Consider the following 11,341-nt stretch of genomic DNA (forward strand, 5'->3'; position numbering starts at 1 on the left):
AATGATAGGACTTCAGTTTTGAAGAAAAATGAGTTTATAGTACTGTATGTACGAGCTTAAAATTGGAATCCTAATTGGGTCATTTGAAGCACGCATGACCGATACCAATTGCAACGCATCTCATGCTATCTCATTTGATGAAGAATAAGAAAAGGGAAGAAAAAGAGAGATTGATTTATAAGGGGAGAGATTTTGTTTGACTTTGATATCTATTATTTTATAATCAAAACCTAATTAGAGATTGATTTGGGGATTAGCGATTGGGAGAATGAGATTCATGGAATCGAATCATACTTAAAGTGCCCTTTTGCTTATGCATCATTCACTTCTACGAACTCGTTATATGAATAATCATTCCAACACGATCATTAAATAGAGATATTCTGCATTTTATTTTATAACATAGAAATAGTGAGAATAATCCGATTTTATGACGGTTAATATATTCACCAACTCAAATATATTATTCAAAATATTTAAATACATGACTTCTCAATCTTCGCTCATTGTTTATCCAATAATATCCCAAAAAACGAAGAACGTCTTTCTATCCAAACCCAACAAAAACATAAACGGAAGAGGAGAAAGAAAAAGATTCATAATAAGAGCCAAGAACTTTGACTTGCCGATGAAGGTTAATAGGTGTTTTCAAAGCAGGACAAACCTTCTTTGTTTCATCAAAATGACGTTAAACACATCGCCTCATTTTTCCGATGAGCCGCCTTCTGCCCTTTCGATTGCCATCTTCGACCATGACCACCTCAAGCTGAATCTGGATGCCTTGTTTGAGAATATTTATTGGAGATAAAACACAGCTAGTTTGTTGTTCTTTTATTGACAAGGGATGAAGATAGGATTATGGTTTAAAAAGAGGAGGAGGAAGTTAAATTAATGGAAGAATCTTGAAATATATTAAAAATATGAAAGTGGAGAATCTTCCCAGAAATAACCTAACATTAAAGGACAACAATGGAGACTATTTTTAAAATATCCCACCTCACTCCATTTACAATATGTTTGGGAACACCACCTAACACCACCTATGTTTTTCCTCTGCAGATATTGTTCTCTTTGAACTCTCTTTCAAATTTGCCTTATTTTTATTCGTTTGTATTTTTCCTCGAGATTTTTTCCTAAAACGCATATGTTAGGGAGAGATTTCATATTCAAGCGTACCGTGCTTTCCTTCTCTTCCAGACTTACCTTGCTTTCTAGGCATATGCTAGGGAGAAGTTTCATATTCAAGCTTACCATGCTTTCCTTCTCTTCTAGGCTTACCTTGCTTTCTCTTTCGCGTCTGCTAAGGAAAGGTTTCCTTTTCGAGCTTACATTGCTTCCCTCTTCGATCAACATGGGATCTCAATCGTGCATGAATTTATGCAATTGAGCGTAGTTAAGCAAAAACAAGAGAGAATGCAAGCAAATATGAAAGAAAAATTTTGTGCATTTGATTTCATAATAGGGGAAGAAAACTGCCATTCATCCCAAAATACAGAACAGAACCTATCACTTACAATCAATGGATACACTAAACAAAGCTTCAAATGTTTTGTATGAACAAATTTCTTTTATATCTTCTTTTTTGTTTCAAATAATTGCCCTCCATCCTTCCTCACACACTAACCTGCCTGCTCCAAAACATACCTTGTTCGAGGAAGGACGAACGACAACAGCAAAATGACGTTGTTGGCCCTATAAAACTCGCCATCAACATGTATCTTTACAATCAATGATGCATAAACGACTCAACTCGAAACCAAATCGAGTTGAGATGAATGAGAACCACAAAAAAAAATATTGGTTCTAGCATCCAAGAACGAGAGCATGGATTTCAGCCCAAGAACTGACGGTGTAAAGAACACCAGACAATCTTTTCCAGCTGAGTAGTGTCTCTCCGGTAAGAACTTTCTGTTTTCTTACCACATTCGGGTACAACGGAACGAAAGAAACTCCATAACGAGTCGCCAGTCTCCTTAGACTGGAACTCGACCCAATAACAATTCCTATATCTGCTTCGAGTAGGCAAAGCAAGTCACCAACCGCGTCTCCAATGTATAAACTGAAGTTGTTTTTATCAGTGCTGTAATTCCCCAAGATTTTCCTGAAAGTCCTGACTTTATCAATGGGAGATTCTATTTTCCTAACTAAATCACCTGTAGAAACTGCTTCTTCAAACATAAACTCATTGCATTGTATACTCACTTGCGTTAGTAAACCAGCTGAATTAAAAGATGATCTGATGAGATCCCCACACCAACAATAAGACACTATGTTTATACCAACATTCAATCTTTCATTCCTACTAGCGGTTGAGAAGAATTTGAAACACCCTTCTTGAATGATAAGATGTTCACCCGCTCGTTTTATATCATCGAAATTCAAGCCCTTAAGCAATCGAGACTTGATAACTCTGTCATTTGCCCGTTTCTCGAAAGCAGAGAGTTGCTCAAGAGCTCTACAAAGATCATCATACCTAAATTCGTCTGCAATGCCCAAATATTCACGATATCATGTAAACGAAACTCGCTTGAATAAAATAAAATCCATGTTCTAAGTAACTACCTGTTCTAGAAGTTGTGATTCTATCGATGCAGTCTTCGTACTCGTCGGTATACTGCCTGGAAATATCACCCCATCTATTTTTGAGTTCGGCTGATGTCATCCGGATAGTTTGTTCTTCGGCAGGTTGATCTGGATCGGGGTTTGGAATGGATTTTGGAGCTCTTACTATTGCAATTTCTGCCAGAATGGCAGAAGAATCAACAACAGTGCATGTCAAATCATAATCCGAAAAGATTACCAACCGATCCACGGCGGGATTATGATTTCTAATCAACGGAACAACAGTCTTCTGGCCAACAGGCTGAGACCAGAAAAAATCTAGCTCGAGTTTCATAGCTTTGTTATAAAGCTTCTCAATGGTGTCAAGCTCTTCACCAGTCAAAGTAGTAGCGACTTTCTCGAGCACGTCTTCAATTCTCTCAGCTGCTTTCTGAATTGAAGATAAAAACAGCTAGCCATTTCAGTAAACCATTTTTTACTACAAAACTAAAATCAAAACAAGGAGAGCCTCAAAATAACAGACCTCAAAACCGGGCGATGCATAGTTTTCGATCCATGTCTTGTAGAGGTGATCACCATAGACTGGACCAATAGCTACCTTAAACTCTGAAGCTAAATAGGCGTAGAGCCTCATGCAAGGTGTCATGGCACCTAGAGCATAAGCAGGAACCTTTGTTCTTTCAAATGGGGTTGCAAGATTAAGTCCTTCAATCATGCCAGACGCTGTTGCCAACAAAAACTCGGTGTATTTGACCGTAGCAGGGCTGACAGGAGCTGCTTTTCTGTCCTCACCACCCCATTCCTTAAAGATTGAGCACCAAGCGAACGGGTTCATATAACATCCCGAAACGGTAAAAAGATCAAAACACATAAAAATAGCAGGAATTCACTTAAATATTAGGCTATCAATGGCTACATTCTTCAAAGAAAAGCACATATGAAGCATGGAGGTTTATCTTCTACCTTAACAAATGAAGCATGCATTTTCAGTTCTTCTGTCACTTCCTTTCTCAGCTCAATGATTGAATGTTTTGCATCATCATCATCAGCACATTCTGCAGCTAATTCATACCTGGATTACAACAAAATATGAACATTTACATTCTAACATTTCGTTCCAAGAAAAATGATCGTGAGCACAGACAAATAACATCTATACCACATGAATATCGTATAAATCCAATGTCCCAATGTTTCTTAGATTCCTGGATAGATGCCCTCGATTCTCATCATTCATTCTAATAATAACATTGCTTGCCTTAACTTTCTTTGTAACAAGAAACCAAGTTTTGGAATAGATATCGAATTTGATTAACTAAAAAGAGAGACAGAGCACCAAGAACACGCATTCTCATGCAAAACAATCGAGGATAATTCAATTAAGATTCAAGATTACTCAGTAATTCAAAAAGCCAATGAAAGAAACAGGGCATATTCAATATTATTCATTATCATCCCCTGTAGGCCAAAGAGGAATAAATGACTCAAAGACAAAAGAATTTCAATTCAATTAGGATTCAAGATATCGTTCTACAACACTCCCATGTCCCCTGCAATCCAATATAATCCAAAAAGAAACAGAACAACAATAAAGAATTCGAAATTCAAGATCATGGATTCTCATAACAACCCCAATTCCACCTGAAATTGAAGAACTAAAACGAACCACAAAAGAAAGAAACAAGAACACAACAATAAAGAACAATCCAATTCAAATACGATTCAAACCAATTCATTTCACAGCTCCCTATTTCCCCACACAATCCACCAAGCCAAAACAAACAAAAATTCAACTCACGCCCGAGCAAACGCCTCGAGGAAATGAATATCTTGATCAATATAGCAGCGGAATGTATCAATATCGAGACACCCGCAAGCGAGACAAACGCAAAACGGGGTATACTTCGAGAGTGTCGACTCTCTACGGCACTTATTCCACAATCTCCGAGCAAGTGGGCCATCAAAGTCGACTTGTGACATCATGGCCAAACGGGGAGGCATGGCCGGTGAACAGAGGTTGGTGGAAAAAACGGCGGAGATCGGTGAAGGGAGAGGGAAGTAAGGGAGCGGCGGCGGCGGCGGCGGCGATTGAGAATCGGAATCGAGAATTGGAGAGGACAGAAGAGATATTGAGTGGGATTTTGGAGATGAACAGCGAGGGCATCGGAAAGTGAAGGGGGGAAGAGGGTATTTATAGCGATGAACGAGGAGAGACGGCGGCGGTTTCCGGGGGCTCTGAGTCAGAGAGAGAGAATGTGGAAAAAAGGGAGGGAAGTTTTGTTGAACCAATTCTCTATTATTATTATTATTATTATTATTATTTTTTGGCGGATTATATTTATTTATTTATTTTATTTAGAATTAAATAAATAATTTTATTTTCCTATTTTTATTATTATATTGCAAAGACTTTCAATTTTCAAAATAAGAATCTAAGAAAATATTATGAAAATTCAATAAAATTTTAATTATGTGAATCAAAGTTAAATTATAATACATCATTTTCAATCTCCATATAAAAATTAAGACAATATTTTTATATATAAATTGATTAAATTATTTCATTAATTATATTATTTGAATGGAAATACCATGGCTTAATAATATATAGAAAAATTATGAAAATTAATTAAAATGGTTGGAATTATCAAACAAAGCTTTAATTATAATTATTTAACTATAACCATAATTATTCAAAAGCATATATGAAATATTAGAGATAATTCGAGACCGTACGAGATGTTGAGGGTATTGTCTCAATAGTGCTTCTTAACATAAGTGAAAATAAAAATTAAAAAGCTAGCGTCTCTACGAGGTAGACTAAAAGCATTATGGTGGAGGTGCACGCATGTTTTTTTTTTTTTATCTTATGGTTCTTTGGAACATAGGTTGTTTATGATCTTAGTTCGCGAAGGAACGAGATTTTTGACGGGCCAACCCCCTTTTTGTGTGCCACTTTACTCTAAAGGGAAAATGAGCTTTACTCCTTTGGGCTCCCAGCGCTTCCGTGGTTTGCAAGAAGGAAAAAGGAATCATCTTTTGTTGCATCTAGCACGAAATGATAAAGAGAGAGATTTGTCTATCGATGAACTGATAAAGAGAGAGATTTGTCTATCGATTAACAATGCCTATAAGTAACCTCTGTGCTAGCGAAGTAACCCCTAGACTACATATACTGTTCCTCGGAGGTATCATCAAGACACATTTATCCACTTATTTAAACTCAAACTAAATTTAGCGGAACTCATAAACTAACACGAACTCATCAAATTTACGGTAAATCCAGTAGCGATAGATTACGAATGAAGAACATAAAACAATATAAAGGTGCAAAATCTTCTTACTCATATAATTTCATTCATACAACATAAACGTTACAATAACAATCGTCTAAATGACGAACTATTATATAAATAACGAACTATTATCGAAAACGGAACAAAAAATAAGATGATAAGGAGAAAAATAAAGGAAAGAAAAAAGGAAGTCATGATCCTCCAACTTTGGCAACTTTTCTTTGTTGAATTTGGCCTGTTAATGGACACTGCATTTCCGTCCAGCTTATGGGAATCATTACTGCACCTATAAAAACATTCAACACTTTACAACAGCAACTAAGCGGCATGATTTATAGAGCATTATAGGGCACAAATAGTACCATACTCTTTACCTGCTGTACTTTCTGCAGAGACGACCCCGAGTTCGTTTTTTGCAGTTGAAAGATGATAGGCCCTTGCATCTCCTAGAGAAAGCTTTCGAGGGGAACTTTGGTCAAGGAAAATGGTTGTAACGGTCCAAGCCTACCGCTAGCAGATATTGTCCTCTTTAGACTATCCCTAAAGGGGAAAGGAGAGGTTTCCACGCCCTTATAAAGAGTGTTTCGTTCCTCTCTCAAACCGATGTGGGATCTCGCAATCCACTCGTTTCCCTCTCCCATCGATGTGGGAGCTCACAATGGAGGTAAGAAATACGCTCAAATCAAAACCTCCAACTAGATTTCTTTCTCTCATCCACAAAACAAAGTTCATCAAACAAGACGAAATTCAAGTATAAAGGATACAACAAGAGCTTTGACGATGTCACCGGGTCGAAAGGACAAATGCATGTCTACTTTATCAATCTCCGTTGCTCGGACATCTTGTTGCCTACAGAAGCGATTTAAGACGGAAACAAACAGAACAGAGTAAAAGACAGTAGCACATGGTCAACAATGTGAGGTGCTTTACATAGCCAAGGCACGAAACGGGTGCATACATTAAACGAAAAAAGAATACGGTAGACGAACTTTCTATACCAGAGAAAGTAACATATTTAAATGATAGATTATGCAATAAAATGAACTGAATAAATAAGAGCTTCGCAGAAGAATGTTTCAAACCTTATAACACCACTAAACTTCTCCTTCACAGACTTTGGACCAACACACATGATATCAGCTGATGCCATTCTAGGCATTACTTTTGTAACCTACAATCAGCAGGTGCGACTTGAAGAACGACGGTATTTTAAATCTCATGCACATAAAAACGACATAGTAAGCAACTTACTCGAGCAGTGACGATTGATCCAGGAGCTGGAACGGCACCATGGGCCTTATGACCAGTCACTTCCACAGTTGGTCTCTAATAACGCAAATCAGCAGTAATATAAGCAACGTCCGAGGCCAGTTAAGACATAAACATTGTAAATAACCCATTACCACATGCTTCTATGACTCGTATGACTCGTATTAAGTAGAGAGGTAGCATAGTTATGCTTAAAAGCAAGGGTATGAAAACCAAATAAATGAGTTTAAAACTCTCCCCTGTTTTATTATGTAACAGCTCAAACCGGGCTAGCAAATATTGTCTTTTTTGGGCTTTCCCTTTCGGGCTTCCCCTCAAGGTTTAAAAAACGCGTTTGCTAGAGAGATGTTTCCACACCCTTATAAAGAATGTTTCGTTCCCCTCCCCAACCAATGTGGGATCTCACATCCACCCTCCTTCGGGGCCCAACGTCTTCGCTGGCACTCGTTCCCTTCTCTAATCGATGTAGGACCCCCCAATCCACCTAAAGCTCAGTATCTTTGCTAGCACACCACTTTGTGTCCACCCCCTTCAGGGCTCAACCTTCTCGCTAACACATCACCCGGTGTCTGTCTCTAATACCATTTGTAATAGCCCAAGCGCATTGCTAGCAGATATTGTCCTCTTTGGGCTTCCCCTCAAGGTTTTTAAAACGCGTCTACTAGGGAGAGGTTTCCACACCCTTATAAAGAATGTTTCGTTCCCCTCCCCAACCAATGTGGGATCTCACATCCACCCTCCTTCGGGGCCCAACGTCTTCGCTGGCACTCGTTCCCTTCTCTAATCGATGTAGGACCCTCCACCCTCCTTCGGGGCCCAACGTCTTCGCTGGCACTCGTTCCCTTCTCTAATCGATGTAGGACCCCCCAATCCACCTAAAGCTCAGTATCTTTGCTAGCACACCACTTTGTGTCCACCCCCTTCAGGGCTCAACCTTCTCGCTAACACATCACCCGGTGTCTGTCTCTAATACCATTTGTAATAGCCCAAGCGCATTGCTAGCAGATATTGTCCTCTTTGGGCTTCCCCTCAAGGTTTTTAAAACGCGTCTACTAGGGAGAGGTTTCCACACCCTTATAAAGAATGTTTCGTTCCCCTCCCCAACCAATGTGGGATCTCACATCCACCCTCCTTCGGGGCCCAACGTCTTCGCTGGCACTCGTTCCCTTCTCTAATCGATGTAGGACCCCCCAATCCACCTAAAGCTCAGTATCTTTGCTAGCACACCACTTTGTGTCCACCCCCTTCAGGGCTCAACCTTCTCGCTAACACATCACCCGGTGTCTGTCTCTAATACCATTTGTAACAGCCCAAGCGCATCGCTAGCAGATATTGTCCTCTTTGGGCTTCCCCTCAAGGTTTTTAAAACGCATCTACTAGGGAGAGGTTTCCACACCCTTATAAGAATGTTTCGTTCTCCTCCCCAACCGATGTGGGATCTCACATATTCACTTTGAGTTAATGATAAAACATGCCAATAAAAAACACCAATACACCAAGGTAATAGTTTCTTAGCCAACACCAAAACCACCCAAGAGATATAGTTTTTCAATTATTCTTTTAGGATTAATTGTCCACCTCTCCACTATATTCTCTTATAGTCAAGGATAAAACTATTTATGAGTATCTCCACTAGATCCAATACTCAACATTACATACTTAGCACCATTACCCTTAGACACACAATCTCATAACATTTATGGTATAGTTTCTTCAAACACTATCACTTTAACCTTTGACAAGGAAAGAATCCCAAGCATTCCCTAAATCAACACAAAAAGAACCGCAATCATCAACCTAAGCGTAGCTCTAACAATTAAGGCATTAGTAACATTCCCTATACCTTGAAAGTTAGAAGGCATCAAAATGATACCAAGAAACTACAATAGGGTTTGAAGGAAAGGCCATTAGATGTTGAATCGGCTCACTTAAATTCCAGAACAAAACTCAGATGGGGTTGGTTCAAAGAAAGCAATTCCTATGATCTCAAGAACAAAGCAAGGCAAGCCAAAAAATCCCAAATCTCAAAAGATCAAGGCAACAGTAAAGAGAAGTGAAAGAGAGTGTACCGAGTCCGAAGAATCAGTTGGAGGGGAAATAATGCGGCGGAAACCAGAAAGAGAAGCATAAACAGTGTTGTTAGCTACATAAGCGCCTTTCCCAGGTTTCATGTCCGAAAATTTTCCGAGAACTTCACCTGGAGTCACGAATTCAGTCTCTTCCTCGCCTTCTTTCATTGTCTTTCTCGTAAACTCTGTGTCAACTCGCACTGCCGCCGTCACCAAGCCCTATCGCAGTATAAGTTTCAATTCAAACTATACAGAAAATTGTCGTGAGAGTGCCGATGGATATTTGAAATAGGTTAAATCGGCCCACGAGGTGGGAAATTGCCTAAATCCAAAAACTTCTTCAATTTTTTTTTTTTTTTAAATTTGATTTTCTTTAGTTTTTTTATTGTATGAAATTGTCTGGGTCACCGGTTACGATTATGAGTTGGTTTGGATAGGGTCATGCACGGAGATGTATGAACTTGATAGTGCCATAAGAATACTGTTGTAATGACCTTACCTTAAGTCCACATCTAATAGATATTGTCGACTTTTTCTATCCCTCTACCTGAAGCCTAGAGCTAGCAGATACGGTCTTTTTTGAGCTTTCCCACCCTACCCTAGCAGATATTGTTTTTCTTGGGCTTTCCCTGACCTTACCCTAAGCTCACCGCTAATCGATAGTCTTCTTTAGGTTTTCCCTTCCCCTCAAGGCTTACCCTAAGCTCACTGCGAGCAGATATTGTCTTTTTGGGCTTTCCCTAACCCTCCCCTAAGCCCACCACCAGCAGATATTGTCTTATTTGGGATTTTCCTTCCCGTAAAACGTGTATGTTATAGAGAGGTTTTTGCACCCTTATAAGGGTTTGCTAGAGATAAGTCCACCACTAGCAAATATTGTCCTCTTTGGGCTCTCCCTTCCGAGCTTCCTCTTAAGGCTTTAAAATGAATCGGTTAGGGAGAGGCTTTCACATTCTTATAAGCGTTTGTTAGCGAGGGGTTTCCACACCCTTATAAGCGTTTATTAGATAGAGGTTTTCACACCCTTATAAGCATCTGCTAGGGAGAGGTTTCCACACTCTTATAAATAATGCTTCGTTCTCCTCCCCAACCGATGTGAGATCTCAAATTGTATGGGGAGACTATACGAGATTTCTAACTATTCCCTTAATCATGAAGTTGTAAGATAAGGTAAAGAGCTTCCTCCTTAATGATAACGATACTGTGGGGCCTGTTAGAGAGTTTCCAACTAATTCCTAATAGAGAATTTGTCTACATTATATGATGAGCTATAGGTGATTGATGAGATGACTATGAATGCACGAAAAAATGAGTTGTGGGGCTATAGGGGTCAAGATAGATCTAGTCTCGTTTTTTTACTCATTATATTTTGTCATAAACGTTTGATGATATATTTTGTGAACAATTTACTACAACGTTTTTTTGTCTAGATGAGTCTCAATTTTTTATTTAAGACGTTTAAATATCGCCATTTCCACACATGTTTACGCAGCTCCCTCAAAATATTAAGCATCAAAAGAAAATCATTAGTTACACAATTAAATAATTCTCTTATACATTTAGAATCAATTTTTTACCCTTAAATGAATTAATTTTTATCTCAAACTTACCATTAAAAGTTTAGGATAAAATTTAATCCACTTACCAGAATTTAGAAATAAGAACGAACTTCTCTTGTGGCATTTCTTGCATGGGGTCGTCATGGTTGCAGTAGCGATGTTGTTGATCATTGACATTCAGGATTTCTACCTGGGCCACCGTAGTAGAAATGAGTGCCCCATTGGTCATTGTAAGAGCTCATAATGTTATAACAATTGGTGTTCTCGGCTAACGTCGAGATCTCTTGAACGTCACTTAAGTTATTATCAGAGTCGACGATCTCGAGGTTCCGAAAGTAGCTAGCTTTGCCGAAGCCATCGTTGGCGAAGTGGCCGGAGCCCATTTGGGTGGAAGTGTGCTGGCCATTGGACCTTGAGTTGACGACCTCGCCGCCCCACTCCACCATGGTGGCATGGTCGGCCAGGTGAGTGAATAGCTCCGCCGGCCAGTAACCCACCAGTGTGTTGTCACCGAATCCCATCCACCAGTTTCCCAATTTTGGATCCTGTTTTTTTTTTTTTTTTTTTTAAAAAAAAAAAAAAAAAA

At 39.1% G+C, this 11,341-nt stretch overlaps 3 protein-coding genes across 3 annotated transcripts in view; all 3 read right to left on the bottom strand.

Moving 5' to 3' along the window:
* Positions 1 to 1,524: 1,524 nt before the first annotated feature.
* On the bottom strand, positions 1,525 to 4,826 carry LOC111433538 (bifunctional TH2 protein, mitochondrial-like). The gene is made up of 5 exons (XM_023070605.1): positions 4,361 to 4,826; positions 3,526 to 3,634; positions 3,086 to 3,364; positions 2,563 to 2,992; positions 1,525 to 2,483 (listed from the first exon to the last, which is right to left on the bottom strand). Exons 1-5 carry the CDS (start codon positions 4,561 to 4,563, stop codon positions 1,804 to 1,806), a joined length of 1,701 nt encoding a protein of 566 aa, XP_022926373.1. The 5' UTR covers positions 4,564 to 4,826; the 3' UTR covers positions 1,525 to 1,803.
* A 1,077-nt stretch (positions 4,827 to 5,903) lies between these two features.
* LOC111441251 (exosome complex component CSL4) lies at positions 5,904 to 9,480 on the bottom strand. The gene is made up of 6 exons (XM_023078252.1): positions 9,197 to 9,480; positions 7,110 to 7,184; positions 6,941 to 7,029; positions 6,623 to 6,707; positions 6,233 to 6,314; positions 5,904 to 6,144 (listed from the first exon to the last, which is right to left on the bottom strand). Exons 1-6 carry the CDS (start codon positions 9,362 to 9,364, stop codon positions 6,050 to 6,052), a joined length of 594 nt encoding a protein of 197 aa, XP_022934020.1. The 5' UTR covers positions 9,365 to 9,480; the 3' UTR covers positions 5,904 to 6,049.
* A 1,250-nt stretch (positions 9,481 to 10,730) lies between these two features.
* Positions 10,731 to 11,341, bottom strand: part of LOC111433521 — a 6,160-nt gene continuing 5,549 nt past the window's right edge. The window contains exon 7 of the mRNA XM_023070578.1: positions 10,731 to 11,300. Coding sequence (XP_022926346.1) covers positions 10,923 to 11,300 — 378 coding nt within the window. The 3' untranslated portion in view covers positions 10,731 to 10,922. The remainder of the gene's footprint in view (positions 11,301 to 11,341) is intronic.

This window comes from Cucurbita moschata, unplaced genomic scaffold (genome assembly GCF_002738365.1).
Source record: "Cucurbita moschata cultivar Rifu unplaced genomic scaffold, Cmos_1.0 Cmo_Scf00003, whole genome shotgun sequence".
In the NCBI taxonomy this organism is placed as follows: Eukaryota; Viridiplantae; Streptophyta; class Magnoliopsida; order Cucurbitales; family Cucurbitaceae; genus Cucurbita; species Cucurbita moschata.